The 17,666-nt window shown below is 41.4% G+C and overlaps 1 protein-coding gene across 4 annotated transcripts in view; it reads left to right on the forward strand.

The window, feature by feature from the left end:
- The window catches only part of kdm6a (lysine (K)-specific demethylase 6A), a 55,754-nt gene that overhangs the window by 35,526 nt on the left and 2,562 nt on the right, over positions 1-17,666 (forward strand). For all 4 annotated transcript variants that reach the window (XM_039600464.1, XM_031728240.2, XM_039600466.1 and 1 more), the window contains 13 exons: positions 2,566-2,664; positions 2,938-3,157; positions 4,146-4,286; positions 5,988-6,080; positions 6,162-6,215; positions 7,386-7,490; positions 11,202-11,588; positions 11,978-12,861; positions 15,879-16,008; positions 16,166-16,271; positions 16,794-16,999; positions 17,375-17,427; positions 17,517-17,588. In XM_039600464.1, the coding sequence (XP_039456398.1) occupies positions 2,566-2,664; positions 2,938-3,157; positions 4,146-4,286; positions 5,988-6,080; positions 6,162-6,215; positions 7,386-7,490; positions 11,202-11,588; positions 11,978-12,861; positions 15,879-16,008; positions 16,166-16,271; positions 16,794-16,999; positions 17,375-17,427; positions 17,517-17,588 (2,550 nt within the window). The remainder of the gene's footprint in view (positions 1-2,565; positions 2,665-2,937; positions 3,158-4,145; positions 4,287-5,987; positions 6,081-6,161; positions 6,216-7,385; positions 7,491-11,201; positions 11,589-11,977; positions 12,862-15,878; positions 16,009-16,165; positions 16,272-16,793; positions 17,000-17,374; positions 17,428-17,516; positions 17,589-17,666) is intronic.

Raw genomic sequence — 17,666 nt, forward strand, 5'->3', positions numbered from 1 at the left:
AACACGGCTACCTTTAAGTATATGTACGTATGGGTAACACACAAATTACGTTGCTTATGGTTTTTTTACGGAACGCTGCAAAAACAACATTACAACGTCTCTTAACAACCGATAAAAATATATACGGTATATATACTACTTATCAATTTTATTGGTCTACTGTTACCAGGCAAAATGTTTTTGGCCGCATGAAAAAAAAAAAAAAGCATTATCCGCACGTCAGTATAAGCCGCAGTGTTCACAGTGTGGGAAAAAAGTCGCGGCTTATGATCCGAAAACTACGGTAATTTGACAGCAAATTCTGATTTAGTTTTAGTCGTAGTCTTTTGTCTGACCTTACTGTATATGAAGATTATTTCTGATTGGATCACTTCCAAACTCGTCCGACCTTTCTGCACAACTTAATTGGATCTCATCTCTTCAAATTCATTAGTTTTTATTTAGTTGTCATCTTCTTTTCATCACAAAAAACCCCAGTTGTTGCCAAAAACAGGCATCACAAGATAATTTGTTTGTTTTTTAGCAACCTTAAAATCTAGCTAATGCTTCAGGATGTTAAAATGCATGCTCCTGTGCTGCTGTCCTTGAGGTTACAGCCTAAGCAGTGAAAAACAAAAAAAAAGGCATCCCTTAACTGGGTTATTGGTCTTTGCATAATATTCCTTTTAGACCAAGCAGTCTTTACTTGAGTCACTATGTTGGTGCACTAGAATCGGCCTTGCCCGATGACCCACATAAATGGACCTTCCTCTGGATCAGGGTAATGAGTGCTGTTCAGTTGACTGACTGAAAGAGTTTCTAGTTATTCAGGAAAATAAGTTGAAACTTGCTGCAAAATAGTCAGCATTCAACACTGTAAAATCACTTCACCATAAAACACCATCTGCATTGGTTTCTTGACTCTGCGTTTTGAAGCCTCAACTTTAAAACAGTTGATCATATGTGGACAGTGCGTAGCGTTCCCAGCTTGCTTAGCAGGCTGCATGTGTAAACTGTATAGATTAGCAACACACATGTCTGGTAATTAGTGCTAACTAGCAGACTAATAAATACCAGAATTTCACTCACCAGATCTGGGGAAACAGCAGGTATTCTTAATATTTTGCCAATTATTCAAAGCCTTACAAGCCTACGTGACACTATCTTTCATTAGGGCAAGTAGCTGTGGAGGTAGAAAAGCTTTTCTACTGCTTGGAAGCTGAAAGATGCTCTTGCTCTTGATATAGCCATCTGAGTGAGACCATGTGCATGGTAGTCTAAGGAGCTTGGAAAGAAAAGCGCCTGGAGTTTCCTTGAAGACGTTTCACTTCTCATCTGAGAAGCTTTTTCAGTTCTAAATGCAATTGGTGGAGAGTCCCAGATTTAAGCCCTATTGGGAATGTCCCCAAGAGGGTCATGGAACCCCTATTGATCCTCTCCCTAATCACACGAGCCAAGGTGTAAAAACGTGTGTGTGTGTGTGTGTGTGTGTGTGTGTGTGTGTGTGTGTGTGTGTGTGTGTGTGTGTGTGTGTGTGTGTGTGTGTGTGTGTGTGTGTGTGTGTGTGTGTCACAATCAGCCAAGGTTTCGGGTGAACCCATTGTGAAACCTAGCCCCACCCTATCATGTGATTTACTAAGGTCAAATGGCCCAGGATGTGAGTGGGCTTTAAGGTGTCTGGGAAGGGATCTCAAAACTTTTCAGAGATGAGAGGTGAAACATTTTCAAGGAAACGTAAAGAATTCCAGACACTTTTCTTTCCTAGCGCCTTAGACTACGATGACCTGGATGACTAAGAACCTTCACAGACGTGTGCATGTTAGTTAAAAAGTACCTAAAAGCATGGAAAACGTATCTGTCTCTGTGATGAGTAGCAAATAGCTTCAGTTCTTAAGTTCATGCGTGGGCAAACAGGAATGATTAAAGCTGTTTTGTGTGGTTTTCACAGCCCAGGAAATTCTACAGGACAGTTTTTGGTTGATTTAAGTAACTTGACTCGGTCGACTGCACATCAAGGGGCTTGGTGTATAAAGGTGTCTTAAAAGCGGGCTAAGATGCATGAAGAAGTGATAAAAAGCGAAAATGGTTTGGAACGAAGTTCAGTGCAGATTTTTCCTCAGCAACATCAACTAGATAGCTAAATGTTGCTTCCTTTTGCTAGTTGGCAACAGAAAAACTAGTTGGTTAAACTAAATTTAATGCACAAAGGCATTTACATGTCCCATCTAGCAACCCCCCTCTCCATTATACAATGTTTCAGATGGATGAGATGGAAAGTAAGGTAGCCCTGCAAACCACTGTATTAGTGCAGTATTGAAGTTTTGTTGTGTAGTGTTGTATTTTAAACTACAGCATAAACTGTTGTATGTAGGCTGTGTAAGCGTAAACTGGCACATAACCAGTAGATGCCCAACTGTCTTCTGAATGTTTTCACATCAGTCAATTTGTTCCTAAAAACAAACATCAGACTAAACCCTGAATTGTCTGATTTAGGGTAGAAATTGGTCACCAGAATGGTACCAGTCATATTTTTATAGTTCAACTGTTCTTTGGTCCTTATTTCTTTCTTTATCTCCTCTCCTCAAGGTGCTACTCCAGTATTGGGAAGGTGCAGGATGCCTTCATCTCTTACCGGCAGTCCATTGATAAATCAGAGGCCAGTGCTGACACCTGGTGCTCTATAGGGTAAGAACAAAATTTGTCATGTGTTGTTTATGCTGAGAAGTATGATTAAGGTCACAACGAAGAAGGTGAAGATCTTTAGGTCTGACTCAAAATGGCTGGTGGAGAAGCAGCAGCAGCTGCATAGAGGACATGGAAAAAGTGTGAAAGGATCTATTGTTAGAATTATGAAGAACAGGTTATGTCTCCTGAGAACTGTGAGTTTGTAAGAGGATAAGGACCTAAATCCTGGAAGATGGCAAGAGAATAATTTCCTATCTTTGCCTCTGCGTCCAGGGTGCTTTACCAGCAGCAGAACCAGCCTATGGATGCACTGCAGGCTTACATCTGTGCTGTTCAACTGGACCACAGCCACGCCGCCGCCTGGATGGATCTGGGCACTCTCTACGAATCCTGCGGCCAGCCGCACGACGCTATCAAGTGCTACATCAACGCTACTCGCAGCAAGGCCTGCCTCAACACTGCTGCACTCACACAACGTATCAAACTGCTGCAGGTAGAGTTGGCCTTTACATAAACCCAACGCACTTTGTTACGTGTTGTGTATTTTGGTGTGTGCGTGTATTAAAGTGATGTGTTAAGTGCCAAACATTGCCAAAGCAATCAGCTTTTTGAATTGCAGGCTGCGTGTTTGTCCTTTTGATTTCTGGTAACAGAGATATGAATATTGATTCATATTGGTATTTTGTTTTGGTGTTTTCCCCTCACTTTATTGTAAAGCATTCCTTCATGGCATTGAACATTTTAGTATATCACCTCTATAAGGTGTGATCAAAAACATCTGAGAATTGCCCCAAGAAAATTTAACTTTACCAAATTTGTAATTTTTCCTTTAAGGTCATCTTTTTGTGGAATTCAGAATGTTTTCAGCATGGCTGCGTTTGTAATATTGCTCTCTGGAAGTCCCATCTTGCACTTGCACGTCTGCGATCTTCAAGCAAAGACGGCAAACATCAACCAATCAAGTTTTAAACTGATCCAACTGTGGTTTTGAGTGCTGGGTCAGCTTCAGTTTTCACTTGGAAATTCACAACATGTCAAAAGCTCAGGAGAGGTAAAACCAGAGCGGGCGTGTGAGTTTTTTAATATTGAGTAAGTTCCCGTGAGTTTGGCCACCAGAGTCAGACTCTGTGTGGAGTTCTACTATAACACCAGAGAAATGTATCTAGCTGTGTGTAAATACAAATCAAATGTCACAATCTGCCCTACTAGCAAGTGCAAATGGTCAAAATGGGACTTCCACTTACCTACAAATAGCTACAAGCTTTTCAGACATCCACAAAAAGGTGACTTTGAAGCAGAGACCAGCCAAATTAAAACCAGCCAAAGTGTTTTTATCTTCTTCTGTTTTTTAAATGGGCTCCTTTGAAGATTTTTTGATCACAGCACGTACATGAGCAGTAACCTTTCTAGTACCTTTTTTTTTTTTCTTTGTCCAACCCAAGTTCAGCACTAAAGTTTGTGTCTTACACGATTTCTCCTAGGCTCAGTTGTGTAACCTACAACCAGGTAGTCTGCAGAATAAGAGTAAAATGCTTCCTAGTATTGAGGAGGCATGGAGCCTACCCATTCCTGCTGAGCTCACATCCAGGCAGGGGACCCTGAACACTGCACAGACACAGCAGGTGAGATCCAGCTTATAAAGGAAACTCCAGTCTCTTATAAACTAGTTAAACTGTAAATTCAAGTGGATTGTTTAAGCCTTGCCCTCATACTTTTAGAGGATTTAACTACATCATAGTCATTTTCCAAAATTCTGGCTTGCATCGGTGTTCAATATGGATCCAAAGATAAACAGCATGAAAGAACTGGAGTGAGGCCCATTTTCCAATAATCTTAATTGCTAAAGTGCAGTTTCCCTTCATAGCCTCTCTCTCATCAAAAGGCACGTGTTAGAATTACTAAGGATTTCTACAAAGAACTCATCATGCCACACTACTCTTTTTTTACAAAAAGGCACAAATCTTACGCAGACATTGCAACAGAAAATGCTGAAAATGCATGTCTAATGAGCGTAGCATATCGAGTAGTACGAATGCATGGATTTGACCTGTGTTTGTCATGAATGGCATACGCGAGTTTTGATTGCCACAACTGACTTAGAAAAAAAGACTGAGGCTCAACTCCACCACTGTCACATCAGTTGTAACCCTTCTTGTTTTTTCAGTTTGCATATTAGTAAAATCCTTAAGTCCTCATTTTGGCTTCAAATCACCATATTTGCATCATGCTTCATCTGTGCCACAACAGTAATGAGGTCATTTTTAGTGATTCTAAGTATTGATCAGAGTGAACCAAGTGATATCCTGTCTGCATTAGTGACTTTACAGCGTGTTTTCGAGTTAACAAACAGAATATGAGATGTTCAAACTACTTTCTCGTAAAGCAACTAGGGATGCTCTCAATACGATTTTAGTAACAGACTGAATTAATCAAAGATTCACATGAATTAAAGACAGTGGCTGCAATCTGATTTGTCACACGACCAAAATTGTTTTACTCAGTGTGACCTGAAATGAGTGACTAAGCCCATAAGCTCATGGGAGAAGCGTTTAAACCCATCAGGATCGAGGGCCGTTTATCCATAGACTAGTCATTTCACAACCACAGGTATCACCCCTCGTCGCCATTACCAAGAATGCAGATTTAAGCCACTTCAAGCTTGCTTTACTTTTTGGATTCTGAAAGAGAGGGAGCGAGAGCTGTGTCAGTGCCAGGTGAACAAGCGGCAGATGCAAAGCACTCGGCTACTGGCTATAGACTGTTTGCCCAGCATTTTTTGGAAGGAAAAGGCTAAAGAGATATGAAAAGTCACAGAACTCTAGTGGCAGTCGCTGTGTTGGCAACATTGGGGTTAAGTGAAACATGATCGTCACTGCTGAGAGAGAGTGGGAAGTCAGGCACAGAAACTAAGGTTTTTTTATTTCCTCATATCTGAATCCTGAATACCTACCCAACAAAAACTGTTTCATTATCAAATATCCAGTTACAGCCCTAAATGCAACAAATAGCACATTGTTTCACATAATAATCACAGTATGAATACTCTGATTACCACCTTAATCCATCTCAGTTATTTAGATTAAGGTAAACCATATTTGATATCAGAGTATTGCCATACAAGCATTGTTTAAATGCTCAGTGTTTTGCATGTAAATGTGTAGTATGGAGCCTGTCCTTTGATGTCAGTGTGGGGAAAGTTTGGATTTTTTTGTTTAAGGGCTCATTATTTTAAATTTTAGCTCACTGGGGGGGCAGCTTCGGGCAGCTTTACTGTTGTTGATAGTCCAGTGTGTAGTCACAAACTGTCTGTAATGCATTTTTAGGCCTGTAAAGGGGAGGGAGGCCAGTCTGCCAGCAATCATGCAGATCCACAGGCCAGTCCTGCTAAGAAGAAACGCACTGCCAGCCCAGCCAAGGTACAGCCAGGGATGCTACTGTGTGTGATGGTGGAGAGTTAAAAATATGGGGCATGGTACATATTTGTGTCTCTTTTACAGGGTGCTGCAGACTCGTGGGGAAACACCACCAATCAACAGCAAATCAAGCTTCAGGTAGGAACATGCATTTCTTAATTTTGTAATTATTAATATTTTTTCACAGAGGCTTCACATTTTAGTGGTTTACATTTGCATAATATGCAAAAGATCCAAGGTTGGAGCCCAATAGGGGATGCAAGAAAGATAAAACAAAACAAAAAATTGGCCAAATCAAACTTTATTACTGTTACACACAAAAACATGATTCTGATTTAGGAGAAAATGTAAAGTCTGATCTGACATCTGACTTTTATTAGCTAAAATGAGACATATTCAAATAGGTCGCTTTCGGGGTTCATATGCATTTCACAGAACCATTTATATCAGCTCATGATAATGTATATTTAACATTTTTGTCCTGTCTTGTCATTTTTCTTTATATTCTCCGTGCTTCCCATCTGTATCACATTCATAAAGCTCATCATGGATTGTACTTGGACATCAGTTTCATTTATACATTCCAATTACTCATTTATTTATTTATTTACATGGAACTCAAGTGTAAACCTAGAAACTCTTTAAAGATTCTAACACTTTCATATGAAAATAACTGAAGCAGTCATTTAAAATTATAAAATGTGTTTTTTGTTTTACTTTTTAGGTTAGTTGTCGTTAACAATAATAATCTTGGAATCCCCATATAGTATGGGTAAAAATGACAAAAATACCATTAGGTTGTGTTTCTCTGCAGGTACTTTAATTGCCAAAACTCTGTGACAAATTTATATTGGCATAATGTAATCAGCTGGATCTCTCATTGGATAGACTTTTGAGTCCATTGTCTTGAACTACAGCTGCAGATGTAGTGTTAATTCTGCTCAGCATCATTGCTGAGAGCGTTGCTACCTGTTGTCCGAGGTGGTGGGATTGAAGATTGTACAATGAGACAAGGTCGAATGGTGTCAGAGACTGGCACCACAAAAACACAGAAAGGGATAGGGCTAGCTTGTCATCGTGACTGAAGTTTAGAAATAAGAAAAGGAAAATTGATGACAAAATAGATTAAAATAATACACAAAAAATGCTAAAGTTAATATCACCAAATATATTTGGGTGTTAATTAAAACTACATGTGTGTCTTGTTCAAGTAATAGATATGTGTGGGGAATGCTACCTGTGCATTTGGTAGTAAGCTTTAATAAGTGATGTGCTAATTTTAATGCAACACTGTTGTGAAATGTACAGCACCTGGAACACTTGCGGACCAACCGAGCAAACCTCAGCCCCCACCAGTTGCAGATGCTGGAGCAGCTGGAGAAGCAGTTCTCTCTCATGCAGCAACATCAGCAGGTACACACATGCTACCTTGGTTATTACTAGAGATGGCACGATACCACTTTTTTATGTCCGATACTGATATCATAAATTTGGATATCTGCCGATACCGATATGAATCCGATATAGTGTGTTTTTTTTAATCAATAAAACTGTTTTTTTAATATCTTGCTGCATTTTGTATAAGTTCATACTCCAGTTTAAATAAACAACAACACTAAAGCTATTCTGTTATACCTGTATGTAAAAAATACACTGCGCCCAAAATATTTCATAGTTCAGCAATACTGATCAATCTAATAAACTTAAACCTACTGCATCCTTCCTATTCTGGTATTTTAAAGAGTACTTAGCTACGGTGGCCCTGAAGTGCAAACCACAAAAACAAATCACAACACGCACAACAAATTGAAAAGCGCAAAAACAAATCTCTTAACGCAAAAACAAATTGAAAAGCGCAAAAACAAATCACTTAACGCAAAAACAAATTGAAAAGCGCAAAAACAAATTCACTTAACGCAAAAACAAATTGAAAAGCGCAAAAACAAATTGAAAAGCGCAACAACAAATCACAAAACGCAAAAAAACAAATTGAAAAGCACAAAAACAAATTCATAACGCAAAAACAAATTGAAAAGCGCAAAAACAAATCACTTAACGCAAAAAACAAATTGAAAAGCACAAAACAAATTCACTTAACGCAAAACAAATTGAAAAGCGCAAAAACAAATTGAAAAGCGCAACAACAAATCACAAAACGCAAAAACAAATTGAAAAGCGCAACAACAAATCACAAAACACAAAAACAAAAACCAAACTGGAAGAGGTAGGTACCAATGCTGCAACAACAGGCATCACTGATTGGATGATGGATCCGGTAGCCCTTTGAACCGGAAGTTGTTCTGCCGAACGTGGTTATGAGAAGGAGCAGTCAACGGCTGTATCCCAATTCAGGGTCTGCAGCCTTAAAAGTACGCAGCCTCAACGATCCTCAAGGGCAGCGTGCTTAAAAACGCTAAGGCCGGAAGTGCGAGGCTTGTGAAATGGGACGGTCTAGCCTCCGTTGCGCTGCCCAGGTTGCCTAGCAACCATAACACCAACCGCTGGAAACGTTTCATACAGCTTTGACGGAAATGAAGGAGAACATATTTTGTTCGTGTGTTTGTTTCTACACGAGCTTTGTGTGATTTAATACGTATCTGAGGCTGAGACCACAGGACTGTAAAATATGATTGCTGGCCTTCATATCTGTACTGAACAGTCATTTAAGATTAGCTAGTAAATAACAATTAGCTAATGTTGTTCATGAGACTAAAGTCAGTGTAAATATGATATGGCCAATATCATAGTTATTATATTAATCATAAGTTATTACAGCAGTGAGTTTGAACTCTCAAATCAAATCACTTCTATTGTCACATCACATGTGCAGGTACACTGGTACAGCACATGTGAGTGAAATTCATGTGAGTGAACTCTGTGTCTAATACTGAGCTTCAGTAAAGATTCAAGTTGCAGTTATTTATATGTCCTATCACCTTAAATCTTCACTCAAAGACAAGTATCTCTGACAGTGTATATGTAGATGTATTATATATAAGAGACAAATATTTCGAGCAGCCTTTGAATTGGGACAGCCTTCGGCGCGCCGCTGTGACGTAATCGGCCTTAAAATGCAGCCTTTAAGGCTGCAGACCCTGAATTGGGATACAGCCAACATGTTTTGTCCAAGTTGTGGAAAAAAGTTGGTAGAGCAGTCACCAAACTTCCGAACAGAACAACTTCCGGTTCAAAAGGCCACCGGATCCATCATCCAATCAGTGATGCCTGTTGTTGCAGCATTGGTACCTACCTCTTCCGGTTTGGTTTTTGTTGTTGCGCTTTTCAATTTGTTTTTGCGCTTTTCAATTTGTTGTGCGTTTTGTGATTTGTTTTTGCGCTTTTCAATTTGTTTTTGCGTTAAGTCAATTTGTTTTTGCGCTTTTCAATTTGTTTTTGCGCTTTTCAATTTGTTGTGCGTTTTGTGATTTGTTTTTGTGGTTTGCACTTCAGGGCCACCGTACTTAGCAGAAATATTAAGCAACCTAACTAATAGGGTTGGAAACTCCCAGCAAAAGAAAATAGGGAACCACCCCCCACCCTCCACCTGATGATGCTTAATCGACGTAATCAACTTTAATTTGATGCAGTGTGGAAAAAATGCACAGAAATAAATTATTTTTCAAGAATAATTAAATAGATTCAACATCTTTCTTCAACAGAATTGCAGAATTCACAGATGGTACCTTCCCAAAGGAAAAAGTACTATAGCTTACTAGGGTATATTAGACTTAACAGTTACTATATACAGTAATGGACTTCTATACATTTTACATCAGATTAAAACTTTGGGTGTAAGATTCAGATATTTATTTATTAAAAGCTAGACATTTTAAATGAGAATAAGAAAGAAAAGTATGTCTTTGTGCCCCTTTTCCCTGTTCATGCCCTATCGGCCCCCTGGCTAAACTTTGCTAGATCCGCCCCTGCACAGTTACCAGCCGTCAGCTACGTGAAAAAACGATCCTGGTCTAGAAAGTAATATTAAATAAATTCTAACGACAGCTTATCAAGGTTAAACGTGCTGCTGTTGTTCCGCCGCTGGTTTCCTCTTTCTGGTGCAAAGTGGACCAAAAACAAAGAAGAGAGACGGACTCGCGACAGACAAGCCGATCAGCTGATCATTAAACAGTTTCACGATTGAAGTAGCAGCAGGAAGGTGAGGGAGAGAGAGAGGCAGTCGCTCCATATATCGGTTGTTAAGCTTAACATGGGTATGCTTTACAAACATTCAGAGATGAACTTACACACTTGCTTTACTTCTCTCTGGGATAACTTCCTCGGAGATGAAATGCTGGATTGCTAGTGAGGCTACAAATACACACAGCCGCTCTATCACGCGATGCATACTGCTCCGACGTGCTACGGTTATGAGCCGAGTTACGCCGTGTTGCAAGTTTTGTGAGGTGCTTTTTTGATATTTAATGGATCGGATTACATTTTTTATTTCTCGCCGATATCCAATCCAGTAATTTAGGTCATTATCGAACTGATACCGATACGTAATATCGGATCAGTCCATCTCTAGTTATTACTGACGTGAGTTTCTACTGGCTAATGTATAGGAGGTTTATGTTTTGCATAAAGGTTATGATGGACATGAATGTCAAGGCATTGTTGGGCTTTCAGTGATTTCTCAACCTCTTGGTTTGGTCTTCGTGAATAAGTTTTGGCATAATTCTGGTTTGAGTTGCCACACACTTGTAACACTGGTTTATCTAATTACATTTAAAAATTGACTACAAGAGAAATGATTGGCTTGTGTAAATCTACCATCTTCTTTGTGAGATCTGCTTTGAGTCCATTGTATGAGTGAGTGGTGTGAAACAAATCCTTTTCATGATACTACCTGCTGTAGCCCTTCATAGTCACCAAAAGGAAGGGCACAGGCCTTGGCAGTTGAGACACTTTTAGCACCACTGAACTGGTATATGTGTTATATTGATGAGCACACTCATTTGAGAAAGAATGTGTCTTTTTTTTTTTTTTTCTTAAATGTGAATGATGTGAAAGAAAATGAGTAGCTTACAGCAACATAGCCTAAGCCTTCGTGTTCACATTAAGTGTGTGTGTAAACTCCTGGCCAGAACAGTTTGTGTGACTCTTTTCTCATTCTCCCTGTATCAGATGCGGCAGCAGGCAGCAGCGGGTGGCCAACTGAGGCCCAGCCTTCCCAACGGCCCATTGGCTGAGCCCTCTCCCCACCATGCAGGCTTCTCTCGCACCTCCCCTCTCAATCACACAGCCACCCAGCCCCCGTGTGTCACTCAGCCCACAGCCAATGGATCCTGTTCCACAAGTCCTTCAGCGGGGCTGCTTAGACACCCGGACAAAAATCACAACCTGGGACTGGGAGGTGGCGGCGCGAGCAACGGAAACGTGCCTTACCCGCAGCAGAACTCTCTACCTCACAACTGCACAGCCGCCAGTCACCCCAGCACCAGCAGCACTACCAGTAGTCCCAGTCAAACAGATGAGACATGGAGGAGCCAACAACGCAACACTACCACTCAGGTACACTGTTGACTGCTTTGAAATGGCTGTGTTTTGCACAACAGCAATTCATATTCACTGGCCACTTTAATAAGTAAATACTAGCACCAGGTTTGACCTTTAGCTATTAGAACTGCCTTAGTTGTTAATGGCATAGATTTAGCAAGATGCAAGAAATATTCATCAGACATTCTGGTCTGATGTAACATCAGCAGGTCACCTTTACCACATCTACACACCTAAATGCTTTGAGTTGCTGCCATGTGAATGACTGATTAGATGGGTGAAAGTGTAGACCATTTGTACATGTCACCTTCTGCATTATTTTGTTTCTGCATGTTTTTCATATGAAATATTTTGGCTCATTGAATGCATCATTTATTAATCAGTATGTCTCACTCTCTCTCCAGGGGCTTCAAAAAGGTCCAGGTTCACATTCGGCAGGTCCTAATGGAGAACCCCCTTTCTCTTCTTCCTCCTCCCCTCAGACCTCGTTCACATCCTCTGGCATTCTGAATCAGGTTGGACATTCCTCTGGGCCCTGCACTGCCTCTTCCTCTGCCTCGTCTTTATCCCCCACTTCCCCTCAGACAACCCCCAACCACTTGTCCTCGCCTCCCCACTCCGCTACTACCTCAGGGGTCCACACCAAAGACACCACGCCTTCAGGGGGCAACACCGGTAGCAGTGCTGCAGCTGCCGCTTTGCCATCAGGTCAAGAGGCTGCCGTCAGGCATTCCGGAGGGACATCGCATAGTCCCGGCACCACCCCCACGCAGGGATTGACTAATCACATCCAGCTGCGGGTGACGGACGGCTCTGCCAGCGCGTCTCTGCCCGGCTCTCCTGCCCCCAGCGTGCTCAGTTTAGACAATCCTCTCTCAGCCTTGATAAAGGGAAAAGCTAATACTACCAGTAATGACAATAACAATAACTACAGCAACCACGGAGGGTCTTCCTCAGAGAAAATGAACAATGTCCATCCAGGTCTCAATGGCGCCACCAAGCCAATTTCAGAGCACTCAGTGGCATCCTCGCCACTTTCTGCCACTGCGACGCCCTCTCCATGTTCAGCAGACCCTCACACCACTAACAGCCTCCCCTGCCTTAACAGCCCGTCCAGTACAAACAGTCAGGGGCCCACGCTCAATGGAAAGGGGCTGGAGGACTCCCAGAGCCCAATGAAGGTGGAGCCTTGTGGGGGGCCTCATAGACATTCTGGCCCTGCTGGCCTGGCTCCCTGGTCCTCAGTTTCCATCTACCCCAGCTCCAGTGAAGTGCTCAAAGCATGCAGGTACGAAGTCAGTAACGCTAAGACCACATAGAATTTACTGACTTAATATAGTGCATGCCTAAATTAATATTCATTTTACTGTACTCAGCTTTGGATTTAAGTGTGATTCTGAGTTTTTCAAACTTTTCAGCCTGCCATAAATTAGTCACAGAAGTTTATATAAGTACAAATTATTGTATACATCTGAAACTGTTAACCCAACTCCAGCTATCCTAGTTCACCGTGAGAGCTAAAGACACCTGCAATGCCCTCTCCAGCTCATTGCTAACACCTGCCCATTATCTGTTAGGGTTGGGGTAACCGACACAAACCATGTCGGTTAGTGCAGCAGACACATTCATATGTATGAAACCATGTTGTGAAAGTGAGGAATGCCTTGATTCTTTGGTACGTTTGAAAATGCCCTGATATTTTGACCCCGTACTATACACCATTTAGCTCCTTCCCAGCATCATGCACACCCTGCACTCATGTCAGACAGAGATCCGAAGTGTACATCTGCTGAAATGTTTGTGTGACCCACATAGATTTGTAACTGTCACAGTGCTAGAAACTTACTCGTTTCTTCTCGCTCTTTCCTTCTTTAGAGAAATGTGGAGAACGTTTTTGCCTTTAGTCATGCAGAGTTAGGCCATCACTCATGTTGGTCCCTCTCCTTATCGTGTTTTGGGGGTTTTGTTTTCCAGCACAAAAGTCATTAGACCCAAAAGCTAATGCTAACTGGTGGCACAGAGAGAGGGATGCGTATGTGCAGCTCTCTGCACTGGAAGGGAGAGGTGGCTGTCAGACTCTTAATAAAGAGATGTACATGCAGTGATGTGGTGAAGTGTCAATGAACCTCTAGTGAAATTACTGTAAACCAAAAGTTGTTTTTCTTTTGTTTTTTTTCACTGAATTATTGATTTGTGTCTCACAAAGCAGGGCAGTTAGAAATAGTGGTTCCAGATAGAGAAGCAACATCAAAGCACGAATGAAAGGTGTATGAGCAGTTAATGGTAACACTATATTAGTATATGTTAGGGGTCTCAAACTTGTGGCTCAGGGCCCACTTGCAGCCCACGTCACCCCTACTTGCGGGGGATTTGGCCCATGAAGTTACTTTTTTTTGTTAGGGAGGATTTGTTTGTTGTTGAGTGCAATGTTAAAGTAAGTTCTTTAAAAAGCAAAAAATCATTTATTATGAAGGCAATATGAGCAGAGAGCACAAACTTGTTGAGGGATTGGCTGTGTTAGTTCAGTGAGAGTTATTTTCACTAGCAGTCAAAAACTAATGTGTACACTTAAGTCTGCATTTTTCTTTTTTTAAATACGAACAAAATGATAGCAGAAGTGCTGCCACATGTCTGGCCAGAAAGAGAGTACCAGTTTGCTTATTTGGTAGTTCAATGAAAGGCTTCAGTTAAGTTTTGTTTGTTTGTTTTTGAATTTGTAATTCTTTCGTGCTGGGACACTACCTCTGCACTGTGTGCTCACACGTCTACAGTTCCTGGTTGTTTGTTTGACAGTGACCATTTGGAAGATTCTTATCTCCTGCCCAACTCTACTATACACACTTATGTTTATGTATGTATGCTTAACATAGAAGTGAAACACTCACCATAACCGGCTTTTGAATTGGTGGCTGGCTGGCTGCATGATCCAATAGTAGCTTGCAGTTTGGTAATGTGATTGTTTCTCATACACAGTTACCTGTGCAGCTCAGCCACATTAATGACAATTTTTAGGATTTTTTTTTTTTTTTTCTTCCATCTGAGAGAACTAGTCCATCCATGATCAAATTTAGTTGTACGCAATCCCTGTGCTCTTATTTGAATGTCCAGTTATTACTAAGCAGATAGGTCCTGCCCTTTTGTCTCATGTTTTCCCTGCTAGCTGGCTGCCAGTATAGGTCACTGTGGTGGTCATCCCTGTCATCATTCAGCTAATTTCTCTGGGAAGGTTCTAGTCAAGATTTCCTTAGACTCCAGCTACTTTTACACTAATCCAGATAAATTTGAAAACGGCGTTTTCGTCTAAAAATGCTCCGTGTCCATACTATCATTTTCAATCGTTTCCGAAAATTTGCGCATCCACACTGAAACGACTGAATACGCTTATGTTCTGTACTGCGTATGTGTGAAATGTAAGATGATTCGACCTGCATCATTTCCATCTGCCGTTTATTTACTTTCCGGCTCTTCGAAACATCGCGGCAAAATGTTGAGGAAAGTTTTTTAAATGGACTGACAATGAGGTGGAGTTGTTGCTGCGAGTAACACAAAAGTACAAAGTTGCAAAACTGAGCAAGAATATAGATTGCAATGCCGTCCGCCATCTTAGTTGAATTGGTCACATGACTGCATCATATGACTAAAATGCGTCATTGTCTTCGAAAGGCTCCAGGTTCACAGTCCACACTGCGATGCAAAAACAGCGTTTTCAAGTGTATCCACTTTGGAGAGCGTTTTCAAAAAGCTCAGTTTTCCTTGACCAAAAACGCTGTCTCAGTGTGGACGGAAGGCCAAAACGGGGGAAAAAAGATGCGTTTTCAAACGAAAACGTATTAGTGTGGACATGGCCTCCAACTTCACTGTCTTTGACTGCAACTGGTGACCATTGTTGTCCTGCTACCTTAGTGTCAAAGTTTACATGCAGGGTTAGAGGCTCTCTGGAAAGACGATGGACAAACACAACTACCTGTCTTCAAAGCTGTGATTGTCAAAGCTATGTTTCCCATGGATGTCAGTGCTGTAGATCATTTAAACTAAAAATGGACAGGAAAGGCCTAAATGTTGTCTTAGATTGATCCCCAAAGCTGAATAAAGGCATGGTTTTGTATACCACAGCGTCAAACCAGAAAAGCAGATTACGAGCAGTTGCAGGTGTTTGTGTTAGCCATGTTTGTGGTCAGTGGAATATTATAAAGGGAAGGAGAGCGAACGGAGAGTTCACAAAATGAGGCACACTAAGCACTGATGTTTCAGATTTTTACCTAAGCCGATACACAGCGTTATGTATCTCGTGCTTTTTACCTGCAGGAATCTGGGGAAGAACGGCCTGTCGACCAGCAACATCCTCCTGGACAGGTGTCCCCCACCGCGGCCCCCTCGTGCACCGTCTCCTCCACTGCCAAAGGACAAACTCAATCCCCCAACACCCAGTATTTATGTGAGTACAGCTGTGCCATATAAGGAGAAGTATTCATCATGTTGTTGATTCTCAGTATCTTAGCTACAGCCAAGTACAAACACTCTAAGCTCCTTTTTAATGCACTAATACTCTCAGTAAGCCCGAGTCAGTTCATGTTTTCCTGTCTGACATACAGCTAGAAAACAAGAGGGATGCCTTCTTCCCTCCCCTTCATCAGTTCTGCACCAATCCCACCAACCCGGTCACTGTCATCAGAGGATTGGCTGGAGCACTCAAACTAGGTAAGAGGATGGGATGTGATGGCATTGTAAAGCATCAACAGTTTTGTAAATTAGGTGTTTTCCATGGTGAGGGTGGCACGCGCGGCTGGCGTGGCTGACTCAATGTTTCTTTCCCAGTCTCACATGGCTCTGTGGGTGTGTCTCTGAAATCACAAGAGGGAGCATGTTGTGTGGATGACTTTGAATGACATGTATGACAACAGCACCACCTGCAAGTTGAAAATGTTACTGCACACATTTCCTGTGGAGAAAACTAGTTGGATTTGCCAAAAAAATAATATAAAAAAATCACTACCATCAGCTCCCCCCCCCCCAACTATTATGTAACAGATTGTCCTCAGTTTATTTATAAAGAAAACAAAACCGAAACCAACTCATGTAACATACGTGTTCCACTCTGTTCCCCTTAAGTCATAAGTTCATATTGATGGTTCGCTAAAATCTATTTTAACATTTGCTTAAAATGATGTAAGATGCATGAAAGCTGTTCTAAACTCTTCATCCTTGCTTCCTCATCCTCAGACTTGGGCCTGTTCTCCACTAAGACGCTGGTGGAGGCTAACCCAGACCATCTGGTGGAGGTGCGGACTCAGCTGGCTCAGCCCACCGATGAGAACTGGGATCCCAGCGGCACCAGGAAGATGTGGCGCTGTGAGAGCAGCCGCTCCCACACCACCATCATCAAATACGCCCAGTACCAGGCCTCGTCCTTCCAGGAGTCTCTACGGGTCAGTGGGAGACAGACTCGCACTGGGTTTGAATAGTCATATCCTCAGTTCCCAGGGATCACTAAATAATCTCAAAATAAAAAAAGAAAATAAGATAGCTAGAATAGGATCATTGCACTGCTGAATAGCTATGTCTTTTTTTATGATTGGGAGATTAATCAGATTTTAATTGAAGTTCTTATTTTGGCTTTCAAGTAAAAAGATAATCAGGATCAAATGCTTAGTTTTGTTTGTTAATTTTCACTACAAAACTCTGACCTTGTATAATGTTACAAATCAGGCACCTCCCATGTTACATTGAAAATATTTTCACCGTGTTGCTGAGTATGTTACCAGCCTATAAAAATCTACCAATCCAAATGTTTTCTTTAACAGGAAGAAAATGAGAAGAAAAAGGAGGTGGAAGCGGAGGCGGGTTCCTCAGACGGGTGAACTTTCTCTGTCTTTCTGTGTAGATTTGAACGCTTTGCGAGCTCTTGTTTCTGTTATCAATGACCTTTTACATTCTTGCTCTTAGTGTGAGGCGAAGGAAGGGTCCTTTCAAACACATCAAGTTTGGCACCAACATCGACCTGTCAGATGACAAGAAGTAAGTGACTCATTTTATTCGATGAAACGTGTAGAGCGATTTGCAGTTGAAGAAAGATGAAGCACTAGTCCCTTTTCC

The sequence above is a fragment of the Oreochromis aureus genome, linkage group 16 (genome assembly GCF_013358895.1).
Source record: "Oreochromis aureus strain Israel breed Guangdong linkage group 16, ZZ_aureus, whole genome shotgun sequence".
Taxonomy (NCBI): domain Eukaryota; kingdom Metazoa; phylum Chordata; class Actinopteri; order Cichliformes; family Cichlidae; genus Oreochromis; species Oreochromis aureus.